The 15,317-nt window shown below is 47.4% G+C and overlaps 1 protein-coding gene across 9 annotated transcripts in view; it reads left to right on the top strand.

Annotated features, from left to right (window-relative positions):
* The window catches only part of DTNB (dystrobrevin beta), a 221,081-nt gene extending 212,777 nt beyond the window's left edge, over nucleotides 1–8,304 (top strand). For 8 of the 9 annotated variants that reach the window (XM_038751196.1, XM_038751192.1, XM_038751200.1 and 5 more), the window contains 3 exons: nucleotides 4,267–4,320; nucleotides 6,800–6,835; nucleotides 8,001–8,304. In XM_038751196.1, the coding sequence (XP_038607124.1) occupies nucleotides 4,267–4,320; nucleotides 6,800–6,804 (59 nt within the window). In that variant the 3' untranslated portion in view covers nucleotides 6,805–6,835; nucleotides 8,001–8,304. The remainder of the gene's footprint in view (nucleotides 1–4,266; nucleotides 4,321–6,799; nucleotides 6,836–8,000) is intronic. The other variant, XM_038751190.1, reaches the window with a different exon arrangement.
* Nucleotides 8,305–15,317: the final 7,013 nt, after the last annotated feature.

The following is a 15,317-nucleotide window of genomic DNA, read 5'->3' as shown; positions in this document are numbered from 1 at the left end:
CGCACACACACAAAGGGATGTGCGGAAAAACATGTTAGAGAAGGCAGTTCTTGGAGACCTCTGTTGGCTTTGATCTGGAGAAAGCCTCTGAATGATCTCATGTGTTCTCAGGCCAGGACTCATAGCCCCTCTCTCACAGTTGACTGGTTCAGATTATGAGAGGACACATTTTTATGTGTGGGGGGTGATTTTCTCCCTCTCCATCAGAACTCCCATTCTTCTAAAATCTGAAGTTATCTCAGAAAATGCTGTCGCAGATGCCACCCTTAGGAATAATAATAATAATAATAATGGCATTTATTAAGCGCTTACTATGTGCAAAGCACTGTTCTAAGCGCTGGAGGGATACAAGTTCATGAGGTTGTCCCATGTGGGGCTCACAGGAATCAAAGCCGCACTCCGTTCCAGCCAGTGGAACTGGCCGTATCCCTAATTACAAAGCAGAATCCGGTTCTGTCTATACCCCTTGCCTAGAGTGGCAAATTTTAAGGGGTCGTTGATTTTTCAGGGAAGAAAAATCATGAAACTAAAAAGTTTATAGTAATATTAATGAGAAGAATGATACGTAAATGCTTTTTTAAAAATCCCAATTTGCAGCCTACAAGCTACTTGAGCATACTGAATGAAATTCAGTTAGCCATTGTGGTGGGATTCCTTATAGGAGTGCAAGGACCAGAAAGATGTGAATTCATCCCAAGAAAAGTCAGGGGCACAAGAGGACTATTCATTTAAAATGTGGCAATGAACAGTACCTATGGGCAGCAAAATTACAGATCTGCCCCTGCCACACCCAAGAGATGGGGTTATCCCACCCCCCTCGAACAAAGCAAGTGAAGAGGAAGGGAAACTCCTTCCGGGCCATTTAGTTTGTCTCCCTACCTCAAGAAGCTAAGAATTGGGAGTGCTACACCTGGGCCAGACGTCAGACGACTTTTTCCTAAAACCAAAAGGCATGTGATTCCTTTCCCTTTGGCTGAGGATCACCCAAAAGTACATTTCCTTTCAAGGACATTCCCACTTGAAACACACAGAAATTCAAAACCCCCCATGAAGGTTGACCAAAGGAAAGTTTAATGCTTTAGTGCATTAATCCCCATTTTATTTGTTCATTTATTCATTCAATAGTACTTATTGTGTGCTTACTGTGTGCAGAGCATTGTACTAAGTGCTTGGGAGAGTCCGATGTAACAATAAACAGACACGTTCCCTGCCCACAACGAGCTTACAGTCTAGATGATGGGAGACAGACATTAATATAAATAAAAATAAACTAGAGATATGGACGTAAGTGTTGTGGGGCTGGGAGGGGGAATGAACAGAGGGAGCGAGTCAGGGTCATGCAGAAGGGCGTGGAAGAAGAGGAAAGGGGGGCTTAGTCAGGGAAGGCCTCTTGGAGGAGACGGGCCTTCGATAAGGCTTTGAAGCAGGGGACAGTCATTGTTCGTCAGATCTGAGGACTAATGTGGTAGTGGGGATGAAAGACTGAGGTTAACTGGAATTGATCAAACAATTCTATTAGAAGCAGCGTGGCTCAATGGAAAGATCACGGGTTTGGGAGTCAGAGGTCATGGGTTCAAATCCCGGCTCCGCCAATTGTCAGCTGTGTGACTTTGGGCAAGTCACTTCACTTCTCTGTGCCGCAGTGACTGTATCTGTAAAATGGGGATTAAGACTGTGAGCCCCCTTTGGAACAACCTGATCACTTTGTAACCTCCCCAGCACTTAGAACAGTGCTTTGCACATAGTAAGCACTTAACAAATGCCATCATCATCATTATTATTATTAGTCAAATGCCGAGCACTACACTAAGTGCTCAGGAGAGTACAGTAAAATAGAGTTGGGAGACACATTTCCATATAGTGTAGAGGATCAGGTCTCTTATTGGCCTTTTGGCTTGTCCTTCCCCAGGCTGGTTCTCTTCAGCGTTTGCAGCTCCATTCCTCCACCTCTTCCCATATTCCACGTAGTTCCACAGTCATCATCCCCATCATTTGACAGGGACGGGAGAGCCTAAGATTAGCAGTTCCCTGACTTAAATATAAGGAAGCAGATTAGGCAAAGGTAAATTAGGTTGTATTTAAGCACACAACCATAAAATACGGAGACAAATCAGCCTCACAGTGCATGACTCTTCGCATTTTTGTTCTTGAGGGCTTTAATAGTAACAGTGAAAGGTCCCAGTTCCTTTCTTCATGCTAGTTAAAAATATGCTAAGCAGTTCCTTCCGTTCCCCCCTCAGAAAATGGTGCCACATTTGAGATCCTGTATGGTCCCACCAAAGTTAAACCCTACTGCTATGGAGATAACATCTCTGAGCCAGGTGTGTGTATGCAGGGTATGGGGGGAGTAGAAGCGTGTGTCTACCACATGTGTTTCCTAACCCTTGCCAGAGTTCTGCCCTATTTCAGGCATTTCCATAAGTTTATAACTATGTTCTTGAAAAGCAACCTGTGCTGAGTATCACTAAACTCTTCCTGGGGCCATGCTGACCTCCCTCCAGATGACCTTGGACAAGTCATCAATCTCTGTTGGTGAATTATGAATTCAGTCACCCATTCTGAAGATCTGTGGGTTGAACTCTTTCACGTAAAATGGAGTCTTCATTTGAATAACCTAAACCCCACTGCAGTGTGTTTTCAAGAAGTAGAATAGAAGAGAAGTCAAGAGTTTTTTGATTGTCTGCCAAGAAACATGGCAAGAAACTTAGAGAGCTCTCAAAATTCTGTGGTTATTGTCATGATTAACCTCAGTAATTGAGTCTCTGTTACTGACATGGTGGTCTCAGGATTGGCTAGTATTTTACTAGTGACTGACTTCCTAAGGAGGATGAGAGAAGAAAAATGAGGGTCCAGCCATCGGTACTAGGTGCAGACGGGGCACAGGGGACTTGTTTCCAAAAGACTCCATTGAACAGAGTGGCCTGAAGTGAGGCAGGTTTCAAACGGGCCATCGCGGGTTAATAGTACCACTTTTTCTTAGTCCTTACCAGCCTGCCAGGGCGAACCAGAAAGGAACCCAGAGTTCCCGTTTTTTCCTGACCAACACAGACATTTCCAGCATGTCCTCCACTGCATTGGAGACTGCTTATATTGTAGCCGTGAGGGACAGTTTCCACAGGGTGCAGCTGCCTTGAGTGCTGCCCTCTGTTCCACACTCCCCGAGTCAGAGCCACCCTGGGGCCTTGGCACCTCCTCACAGAGGAGGATGCTGTGGGCCTCCACTCCTACTCAGCAGCCCGCCGGAGGGTAAAGACGGGAGATGGGAGCGGCAGAGACAGTGCCTGCAGCGGCAGCTTCCACAGGGGCCCAAACCGGGAAACGAAGCAGCAGACGCTGGTTTGGCTCTGAGACCTCCTTCCCCCTGCCTGGGGGGGCCTCTCGGGCCAGTTGGAGCTTGGGAGTGCATGAGTCATAGATGGCTCAACCTGACAGCTTGGCTCCGGCTCCCAGCCTAGTAGCCCCATAGGGAAGGTAGCAGATTTGAGGCCAGTTACAATCTGAGAAAGGAGGTGCAGAGAGAAGCTGCTTAAATACATTTCTGCACTCTGGCTGGTTTAGGTTGTTCTGTTTTTCATATCTGTTAAGTGCTTACTATGTGCCAGGCACTGTACTAAGTGCTGGGGTAGATCAGGTGGTTCACAGTCCATGTCCCACATGGGGCTCCCAGTCTTAATCCCCATTTTACAGGTGAGGTAACTTAGGGACAGAGAAGTGAAGTGACTTGCCCAGGGTCTCACAGTAGACAAGTGGCAGAGTCGGGACTAGAACCCAGATCCGTCTGACTCCCGGGCTCATGTTAGTTGGCTGGTTGGCTCAAGGTAGAGGAGGCTGTTCTTGCCCCAAAGATGCCTCTGCTGCTCTTCTTGCCCTTGGACACCTCCCTGCTCTCTGAGCTATATTCAGTCCCCACAGACCTGCTGGGGCCAAGGATTAACCCCCTGAGAGGAAACTGAGACCTAGAAAGAGGAAGTGACTGTCCCAGAGTCAAACAGGAAGATAGAGGCAAAAACAGAACTCAGAAACTGCCCCCCAGCTCGTGGCTGCTACCTACAATTATGGGGAATTATCTACTTACCGTACCTGAGAAAGCGCCCCTTCCCCTCAGACCCACCCATACCCAACTTGTCAGAAGCCCCTTCAGCCTCTAGCCCCGGGCAACCAACCAGAATCCTCTCCCAGACCTGTGTGTGCTTCTTCCCGCTCCCTGCACTCCCCATCATGCGTGGTGAGATTGGTCACTGGCCACCCTGGACTTGTCTCTTACAGCAGAGGAAGGTGCCGAGGAAGAGGAGGAGAAGATGCAGAATGGGAAAGATAGAGGTAAAAGGCAGCTTGCCGGACCCCAGTCTGGATGGGAAGCCTAAGCTTTAACCCATGCAGCATGCTTCCCTCTGCACCTATCCCAGCCCTTCTGCTTGTCTTCCTGCGGATGCCTCCTTCACCCACCCTTGCCAACTCCTGGCTTGTCTAGCAGCTTGAAAATTCCATTCCTCTCTCCTCTCTCCTCCAGCGCTTAGAACAGTGCCTGGCACATAGTAAGCGCTTAACAACAACTCTCTTCCTCCAATAGAAAGCATGGGTTTTTGCTCCAGAGTTTGGGTCCTGTGTCCATCTGTCCTACCAAAACCTATGTTTGCCCCTGAGATGTTCCAGTGGCAGGTAATACTGATGGCACATACTGCAGGTGAGGAATCACCTTAAGTGCTCAGAATGCCTCCAAGAACCTCCCTCTCCCAGAAGAGCACAGAGCAGTGGACCTCCTCAATATCCAGAGGCCACTGGGGCTAGTGATGGGCCAAGTGATGGCCCACTTTTCCCCACCAAGCTCATTTTCCTAGCCCGACCCCCAGAGCCTAGAAACATCATTATGCATAGCCAGAAATGTTTCAGGGTTCTTGAGGCCAGAGCAACTGACATCTTCACCTCACGTAAGGGAAAGGTAAAGGGGAGGAGGGAAGTTGGAAGTGTTTTCCCATCACCTTTCCTGCATAATTACCCACACACTTTTTAAGAGTGGCATTGGTAGTAGACGGGCCATAGCCACAGTGACTGGAGGGAGGTCCTAGGTCCCCACTTATTCTCAAAACCTCCGTTGGGCCATGGTGATAGCATCATCAGGGGCAGGTATGGTCTATCCTTTCCCTCTGCCTCCTGGCCTTGGATTCTGCCCCTCCTTTGCTCCTGTGTTTGCATGTCCCGTGTCTCTCTGGGTCTTAGATCTTACGGTCCACTTGTCAGCAATCACTTGGGTCTGTCAGGCCTCCTTGCTTCTTATGGGGTCTTGGTGAGTGGGATTCTGACCGTGGTTATGGAAAATCATGGATGAGGTTGGGTAGGAACTGTCTCCATGTGTTGCCGACTTGTACTTCCCAAGCGCTTAGTACAGTGCTCTGCACACAGTAAGCGCTCAATAAATACAGTTGAATGAATGAATGGGGCTGAAGAGAGTCATGCGTGTGCTACGCTTGAGGAAGGATTTGTGAGACAGTTCTTGAATCAAAATAGGTATGTCTGTTCAGAGAAATCTTCTAGTGTAGGAGAACATAATGAACAGTGCTTGGCACAGAGTAAGCACTTAACAAATACCGTAATTATTATTATTATTATCATTAATAATGAAAGCATGGATATAGTTGAGCAGTTGGAATCTAGGGAAGTATTTAGGGCCCAGATATTTGGCAGGCATGTAAATTGTGATCTGGAGGGGAAGATGCTCAAGAAACGTCAATCAGTAGTATTTATTGAGCAGATCACTGTACTAAGTGTTTGGGAAAGTACAGTACCCAGAGTAGGTAGTCACGATCCCTATCAGGGCAGGCCTTACAGTCTACAGGGGAAGGCAGACATTAAGATCGATTTTCACTATCCAGCAAGTGATAGTGATGGTCAGGCTTCCAAACCCAAATTGGGGGTTCAGAGAAGGGGAGGAATACATTTTGTTAAGGTATTTATTAAGTGCTTTCTGTGGACCAACCAATTTGCTAAGCACTGGGCAAGATCAGCCCCCATCTCTGCCCCTCATGGGGCTCCCGGTCTAAGCAGGCAATGTTAGAGAAGTTTGGGGAGAAAGGGGGAGCTTTGGGCAGCTACAATCATTTTGTGAATAAAAGCAATCTCCCTCTGGACTGTAAGCCTGTTGCAAGCAGAGAACGTGATTTCCAATTCTACTACATTGTACTCTCTCAAGCACTTAGTACAGTGCCCTGCACACAGTAAGCACTTGATAAATATGATTGATTGAAGTATAAAGTGGAGAGGGAGGAGCCTTTAGGAGTCCAAGGGCCTCAGCAAAAAAGGTCTGAGTTTCCAAGATGGTGTCCCGGGGGACCTGGGACATGTGGAGATACAGGTTGGTGGTTTCTCAGAAGTGCAGATACGGGAGGGGTTACTGTTGTTCATCAGTAGATTCATTTTCTTTTCATTTGTTTATGGGGATAGACAGTTGCTGCCTCACTGATTTTTTTCTTGCTCTTTGAATCACGTTTGCCCATTTATTAAAGAGCACTTTCTTCTATTTCATTTTTTAACCTACCTTACGTTTGTTTGTATTAGTGCTTGGCTTTGCACTAATTGTAATTGGTAGGGACCGGACTTACTAAATGGGCATTTCCAGGACCAGCCTTGTGGGTAGAGAGAGGCCATGGGGAGGTTCACAGATCAATGAAAAGGACTGGAGAATTGGTTAGGGGGCTATGGAGAGATGGGTCAGGAGAAATAACCTCCACAGTGCTTAGTGGTTGGACAGAAAGCCAAGGTGTGACCTCAACACGTTACTGCATTTCTGTCTGTGTTGTCACAGGTTAAATGGAAGAATCTGAACAGAGAGATAGTGCAAGTGAGTATGTGGGATTCCCCTTCCCTCCCCATCTTCCCCCCTAATCTCAGTCTCCTTTTCACCTCTCTCCTTGTGATTTCTCCCTGATTCTGCCCAGGCTCCCTCCCCTCACCCTGAGGATTTCTACCTGGGTCTGGGCTTGGTTTAACAGGCCTCGGCCTATTTGGGAAAGGGCAGGTTTAGCGTAGGTCTGGGTAGAATGGAATTCAACCTTGAGGTTTCCCTCCCCCAACCTCCCATCACCCATTTCAGGGCTTCTCGAGCCAAGGGGAACCTTAGCCACTGGTGCCAAAGCATTCATGTGAGAGGTCCTGGCATCCAAGATTGGCTCTGTCATTGACAGAGTGTGAAACGTCAGTAGCTCTGTCTCCTACAATGCCCCTCGGGAGTGGTCGAGGACAGAGCCTCCCCAGCCTGGGCACTGTGACACCCTAGGAGCTCTCCAGCATGGGCGAACATTCAAGACACTACTAAGGGATTCATCTTCGCACGTGAGCAGGCCCACTCCCCCATTTGGATTCAAGCCAGTGCATCATTTCTCCCATCCTCCTGTTTCACATCTACTGCAGTGTTTTGGGGTCTAGACCCAGCCCCGCCACTTGCCTGCTCTGTGATCTTGGACAAGTCATTCAACTTCTCTGTATCTGAGTTTCCTTATCTATTAAATGAGGATTCAGTGCCTGCTCTCCCTGTCTCTTAGACGGAGAGCCTCATGTGAGACAGGAATAATTGAATTGTATCTACCCCAGTGCTTAATTCAGTGCCTGGCAAATAGTAAATGCTTAACAAATACTGTTAATATCATTATTTTTTTACAGTATATCCAAACCCTCATCTTCCCCTTCTTCCAGCATCCGTCCCCTAATCATGGCTCTCCTGACTTCTCCAAATCCTATTAACCCAGGACCTGCTCTCTCTTCCCCATCAGTCTTTCTGGCCCCGAATCCCTAGCATGAAATCCAAAGAGCCCCATTCCCTCTACAAGAAGAACCTCCCCAGGGAGAGAGCCAAGAGAAATACTGTCCAACTCAGGCTCCCCTGCTTTTTAAAGTGGGCATCTCAACTCAAACCCTGCAGGCTATCCCCCGCAATTTAAGCACTGGCACATTTTGCCTAGCAGTCAGCAGGGAGTGCCTAGCACTAACGATGGGTTTTTCCTACGCAGGCACAGAGGGCACTGCAGTGAGTTGGCATTGGCAGGACGTCTCCACACCCTTCCCCAGAGGCTCTTTTCCACACATCTCTCCACGACTGCACGCCAGGACCGGGCCTGCAGGCTGCCCGCTACCACTGGGAAGAGGGAGCCGCACTGGAGGGGAGGGGGGTGGCCAGAGAGCCCCAGCCGGTGGGCCTTCCTCTCAGATTCCTGCATGTACTAACACCATCGCCTCTCTCCCCCCGAGGCACAGTCTCATCTCAGTTGCAACTAGGAATTTCCTGGGAGGTTTAAAAAAAAAAAAACCCTAAAAAAACAGTCCTCTTGTGTCAGTGACCTAATGGGTTTCTTTCTGATTTGCTGCCAGCTCGTGCATGATCCCCAGGGAGGGGATTTGGGGGAAGGATGGAGGGGTGGGAAGGGGTGGGGGTTGTTTTCCTTCATGACCTTTGACTCTTGATTCACGGCCTTGAAGAAAACCAGCAAGTTTTCTCCGTTCACATTCAAAGGAAGCTTCAGGCACTAGCTTCCCTCCTCAGACACTCACTCACCCCAGCCCACACTCTAAAAATAACTGCCTGCCTCTCTCGCCGGTGGGCTTCCGCTGTGGGTGATATTTCACGCAGGGCTGGGGAGAGAAGGTGAAGGAAGCATTGTGAGCTCAGGTCTGCAGCCAGTCAGCCCCATGAAGAGGGCAAGGCAGAGGGCCTTTCCCCTCGAGCTCGAGTCACCCAAGGTGAGCTGTGAGCCAGGGAATTTGGGAGGGGGGAATGGGGGAGCAAGGTGCTATTTCTGCTCGAGGAAGCCAGAACCAGGGAGCAAGGGCCAGCGGAAGCCAGCCACTGCCCCTCGGTGGCTGAGCAGCTGTGGGCACCCACAGAAGTCAGTTTTAATCAGCGGTGATTTTCATTTTTTTTGTTTTGTTTTGTGTTTTTTTTCCTCCCTGTGGTGCTCCAGAGTGTTATTTTTAGCAAGGGAGCTGCTATAAATATTTATAAAGAGCAGAGTCAGAATGAAGCAAAGCCCCACAGCCTGTACTCTCTCTGCCTCAGTTCTGACCCTCAGCCTCAGTACCCGGGGAGGAAACCTGGGGCGGGGCTGTGCCCTGCGGAGAAAGAAAGTGAACCATTCCCCACCCACCCCCGCCCGGCCTGCCGGCCGCAAACAGATTCCGAAAGCTGTAGAGTCCTGGTGCCGTCAGGAGCGAATACCTAGAGGCAGCTCGGCTCCTAAATACCTGTGAGCAGCAGGGGCCTCCCCCTTTAGTCAGGAGTGGAGCCTTCCAAAAGTTCTCCCACCCAGTGCCTGACAACCCAGTACTTTTTCCATCGAGGTGTGGGCAGCAGTGAAATGGTGCAAGACAGCTATGCCTAGCCATCCAGACTGCTGGGCTGAGAAGTCCATCTCAGGGTAGTCCTGCAAATGCGGGGGCACCCTTAGCCTTCCCAGAAGGGCAGTTCTAAACAGGGCTGTCCAGGGGCATCCTGGAACCTTGCTGCGGGGGCCAGCTCCTGGAGCTCTGACTTACTTCTCCAGAAGTCCTGGTTCAGTCATATCCCCTGGCTGAAGGGCGTGAAAACCAAACCCCTACTGTTTGGGTTCTAGAGCAGTTCCCTTGGGTCAGCGCACACCAAAACGAGCACCTCTGACCACACGTACACATATGTGCGCACATATACACATATTCTCTCTCTCACTCTCTCCTTTTCCTCCTCCTCCTCCTTCTTCTCCGCCTCCTTCCTGGAGCCTGAATTCAACCTGTGGTTCCAAATGGGCAGGGTTCTCTCTAGGGTAGAACCAGGCAACACAATTGGCCTGCCCCAATCACATCCACCCAACTATTCTTCCCACTCCACTGTTGCGGGGCTGGGAGGGGCAAGAGGTTTGAGTCCTCCAGTGACCCCAGACTAATTCACAAAAATGAGAGACTAGCCAACCAGCCCAAACAGAGACTAGAAAGAGACTCCCGCCTATAAGCACTTAGTATCCAGTGAGCTGAAAGTGTGGCCCATTAGCATACCCTAAACTCTGACAGATTTGCAATAAGCACAACTGTTTGCCTATTTATGTTAAGTGATAAAGTTTAAAAGGACCTCAACTGCAATGTGTGAAACTAATCAATTATCCTTAAAATCCTAAAGTTAGTTGCTTATAATCTACAACCTTAGTTTACAGCTAACCAAGGAGAAATGCAGTAACCTGTGCCCTGGATCTAAAGAAACAGCAGACTCCCCCATCTTTATGTATACAGTACATAAACGAGCAATAGCTAAAGCCCAGCGATCAAGCCAAATTAGGAACCAGGCAGCCATCGCTACAGTAAGTTGTTTAAATATATCTCACCCTTACAAACAACTATTTTCCATTCATTGTTTATTTTGCTATGTAGGCCAAACTAAGCAGGATGGGGAATGGTTAAAGAGCACCCAAAATAACTGGATGCAATCAGATCAGCAGAGTGGGGTCAAAGCTATAAAGGGACTTTTATTATGAATAAGTTGGAAAATGAATTTGGCCTTTCAGGATGCTTCTCAAATTTATGCAAGAAGTTCAGGATACTTCATTGGGAGGATTCATCTTTTGCAACTGAATTTTGTATGAGCTATCCAAATTTTTTTTCAAAACTACTCATCAAGAATCTTAGTATTCTGAAAAACATTGTATAATTCATTTCTTGGGGCTGATCAAAACACTGTGATGCACTTGTTAAACTTTTTTCTCACAGCCTTAGAGAAACGTCGGCTATCCGACCACTGAGCATCTGCAAACGTGTAACATTAACATGAAATTTTGTTCGCTAGGCAGTTGAGCAAGAGGATGAAGAGCCATGAACTAGGCACCATTTTGGCAAGAAAGGATCTGGAAATCATAGGCCTCACCAGGTAATTAGTAATGGGCTGCCATAATGTAATAAGCCAATGCAATACGAGGATTGGGGAATTTAGGATGATAGAAGTGGAACGTGAAATTACCAGGAAGTAATTTTATGCCATCCTTTGCATTGATCAGACCCATATCATGGGTGGCACAGTCTCTGTTTTTTTTGTCACCACGTTTTTCAGAGGATTTGCAGAAATTCAAATTGGGGGTTATGTCTAAGGGATGACTTCAAATAGATGAAGTACTTTTCTATCACTGGCACTGTTCTCCCTTTCCACAAAGAAACAAGAAAAATAGGCTTATATTACAGCACGTTGGATTAGGCTTAAGGACAAGATGTAGTTTTGAAGGGAGGTCAGGGGATCTCCATCTTGGAGAGGTTTATTTAAAAAAGAAAAGATAGCCAACTATCCTTGGTGATTTAAGTCACTCGTGGTGTCCTATCGCCACCCTAATTCTGATCCTTCTCTCTTGTTTAGGGAAGGGAGAGTCCGCATGACATTCCCAGTGTTGTTTGTCAAAGTGACTTTGCCCTGAGAGTTGTTTAGGGAGAAGGTGCTAGGGGCCACTGAGAGTGGGGGCACTAGTCTCATGAGAAGCTGTGTGGCTAAGTGGAAAGAGCACAGGCTTGGGAGTTAGAGGTCGTGGATTCTAATCCCAGCTCTGCCACTTATCAGCTGTCTGACTTTGAGCAAGTCACTTAACTTCTCTGGGCCTCAATTACCTCATCTGTAAAATGGGATTAAGACTGTGAACCCCACGTGGGACAACCCGATTACCTTGTATCTACCCCAGGGCTCAGAACAGTGCTTGACACTTAGTAAGTGCTTAACAAATACCAACATTATTATCATTATTAGGCACTAGCCAAGAATGGGGAGTTGGCCCCTTTCCTCTTCTTCCATCACTGGACAATCCCAAAGGGACTTAAAGAATGACCTAGTCAGCCCTCACCTCTCTTCCTAAATATTCAGACTCCTCCCTCCCATCCCAGGTCAGACCAGCCTGATTTGGAAATTAAGAAGCTAGAGCCCAGACCAGATAGTCTCTAGGATTTTAGGCTATAATGGTAGGGATTTTTGTGTTATTTATTTTCAGTGACCCTCCCTCAGTCTTCCAGTGCACTGGCGTTTGTCAACCCCTGTTTGCAAATGTGATGTGAATGATTCCTAAGGCAAGTCAATTTCCTATCCTCCTTGGATGCAGTTGTGTCCCCACCATCTACTCCAGGGAACTGAGTGAATCTCACGAGACTTTACAGGCACTCAGGCTGGAACAGTGATTCTCCACCACACCAGCTATACTCCTGACAGCTTTGGGTTATCCTTTAGCCCTAGCTCTCATGAGTCAGGGACTACCTAGAAACCCACTTTCCCCTGTGGATCACAAATCTCTGTGCACAATCAATAGTATATACTGAGCATCTGCTGTGTGCAAAGCAGTGTACTAAGCACTTTGGAGAGTACAGAAAAGAAAACACAGTCCCTGCCCTCATGGAGCTTACAGTCTAGTGGGGGAGTCAGACCCAAAATAATTACTGGTAGGAGGGAAAAGAGAATGGAAAATTCATGTTTGGATGAATAAGTGCTTAAACAGAGAAGCAGTCTGGCCTAATGGATAAAGTAGGGGCCTGTGAGTCTGAAGGACATGCATTCCACCCGGCTCTGACTCTTGTCTGCTGTGTGACCTTGGATAAGTCCCTTAACTTCTTTGGGCCTCAGTTACCTCGTCTGTAAAATGGGGATTAAGACTGGGAGCCCTGTGTGGGACCGGAACTGTGTCTAACCTGATTGGCTTTATCTACTCCAGCACTTAGAACAGCGCTTGACACATAGTAAATACCTAACAAATACCATCATTATTAAATAGCGAAGTGCATAAGTCTATGCTTACAAAAATGAGTCGTGATCTGGGGTACATCAGTTTGGAGGAGGCAGTTGGGGAGACTGTGACTTGAACTGCCTCCTGGAGTTGGCGGGATTTCAAAAGGACTTTGAAAATGAGAGCTGTGGTCTGGTGGATTTGCTAGGGAAATGAGGTCCAGGCAGCAGGAAGGGTGTGAGCAAGTGAGAATGAGAGATGGTGAGGCGAGCTTGAGAGGATTGAAGTATGTGAGCTGGGGTGTAATGAGAGAAAAGTAGATAAGAAGAAGGGAGCCAATGAAAAGGAGATTCTGCTTGATGCAGAGAGGAATGGGTTCTAGTCCTGGCTCCATCACCTGTCTGCTGTGTGAACTCGGGTAAGTCACTTCACTTCTCTGTACTTCAGTTTACCTCATCTGTAAAATTGAGATTAAGCCTGTGAGCCCCATGAAGGCCAGGGACTCTGTCAAACCTGATTACCTTATATCTACCCCAGTGCTTAGAACAGTGCCTGGCAAGTAAAAAGCACTTAATAAATACCATTAAAAAACGGACAACCATTGGAGATTTTAAAGGTGTGGGGAGACGTGTGCAGAGAGATGTTTTAGGAAAATGTGATATGGGTAGCAGAGTGAATTCTATACTGCTCCCATTCTCCCCCATTTCACTGCAATTTTCAAGCTCTGTTGTCTCCTTTACCTGCAAATATGCTGAAGTCTTTCCCATCCTAAAATAGATCTCTCTCTGACCAACAGCCCCCTTTCCACAAACTCCCTTCTGGATTCACTGCAGTCAGGACTCAGCTGAAACTGCATTCTTTCACCAACGACTTCCTGATCTTGTCGTGTCTTACGCTGTCGAGTCGCTTCTGACCCACAGTGACTCAATGGACACATCTCCCCCAGGATGTCCCACCTCCATCTGCAATCGTTCTGGTAGTATATCCATAGAGTTTCCTTGGTAAAAATATGGAAGTGGTTTACTATTGCCTTCCACTCAGCATGAACATGAGTCTCTGCCCTCGACTCTCTCCCATGCCGCTGGTTCCCAGCACAGGTGAGTTTTGACTTGTAGCAGACGGCCTTCCACTCGCTAGCCACTGCCCTATCTCAGGGATGGAATGGGTATGCCCCTGCTTGACTCTCCCTCCCATAGCTGAGACTGGTAGAGACCTGGAAACTCTCCAGGTGCGATCCTGAGATGGGAACTTCCTTATAGCCAACCCCAAAGGCTTATACTTGGCCTTAATCCTTCTCGACGTCTTCGCTGTTTTTGACATTGTGGACCACTCCCTCCTCCTCAAAACTCTCTTAGGCCCCAGTTCTTGCTGACATGGTAGCAACCTGGTTTTCATCCTACCTCTCTTACCATCCCTTCTTAGTTTTGTTTGCTGAATTATCTTCTTCCTCTTATCGCCTTACAGTAGGTGGCAGTAGGAAATCAGTGACATAAGGCAGGAGGGAGGGAGCTGGGTGAATGCTGTAAAGCCAGTGGCAAAGACTTTTATAGGGAGGTGAATGGGCAACCGCTGGAGGTTCTTGAGGAGTGGGGAGGTGTGGAGTGAACTCTTTTTTTAGAAAGATGAACCCAGGCAGCAGAGTGAAATAATAATTGGAGTAGAGAGAGACAAGATTTAGGGAGGTCAGGGAGGAGACTGATACAGTAGTCTTGGTGGGATAGAATAAGTGTTTGGATCAATGTGGTAGAAGTTTGGATTTTAGATATGCAAAGGTAAAACTACAGGATTTGACGATAGATTGAATATGTGGGTTGAATGAGATGAATCGAGGATAATGCCGAGGTTACAGGCTCATGAGATAAGGAGCACTTAATACACTGCTTCGCACCTGGTAGGCGCTCAGTAAATATGATTGAATGAGTGAGTAAATGATGATGATGGTATTTGTTAAACACTATGTGCCAAGCACTATTCTAAGTGCAGTGAACTTCTCTGCGCCTCAGTTTCTTCATCTGTAAAAGGGGGATTTAATCCCTGTTCTCCCTTCTGCTTAGACTGTGAGCCCCCATGAGGGACAGGGACTTTTCCTCTTCTCCCACTCCCTTCCGTGTTGCCCTGACTTTTTCCCTTTGCTCTTTCCCCCTCTCCCAGCCCCACTACACTTCTGTACTTATCTATCATTTTATTTATTTATATTGATGTCTGTTTACTTGTACTGATAGACCGTGAGCTTGTTGTGGGCAGGGATTGTCTCTCTTTATTGTTGTATTGTACTTTCCAAGTGCTTAGTTACAGTGCTGTGCACACAGTAAGCGCTTAATAAATACAACTGAGTGAGTGAGTGAGGACAGTGATATTGTGTACAATAACGGAAAAGACAGGGAGGCTAGCATTTGAGTGGGGAGATGAGTTCTGTTTTGGATATTGTAAGTTTGAGATGTCAGCAGGACATCCAGGTAGAGATGCCGTGAAGGCAGAAGGAAATGTGAGGCAGCAGACGAGGAGAGAGGCCAGGTCTGGAGAGGTAAATTTGGAAATTATCCTAAAAAAGAGAGTAGCTGAAGCCATAGGAGCAACTGAGTTCTCCAAAGGAGTTGGGCATGATGGAGAATAGGAGAACCAGAA

The sequence above is a fragment of the Tachyglossus aculeatus genome, chromosome 9 (genome assembly GCF_015852505.1).
Source record: "Tachyglossus aculeatus isolate mTacAcu1 chromosome 9, mTacAcu1.pri, whole genome shotgun sequence".
In the NCBI taxonomy this organism is placed as follows: domain Eukaryota; kingdom Metazoa; phylum Chordata; class Mammalia; order Monotremata; family Tachyglossidae; genus Tachyglossus; species Tachyglossus aculeatus.
This window is presented reverse-complemented; position numbering and strand designations above follow the sequence as displayed.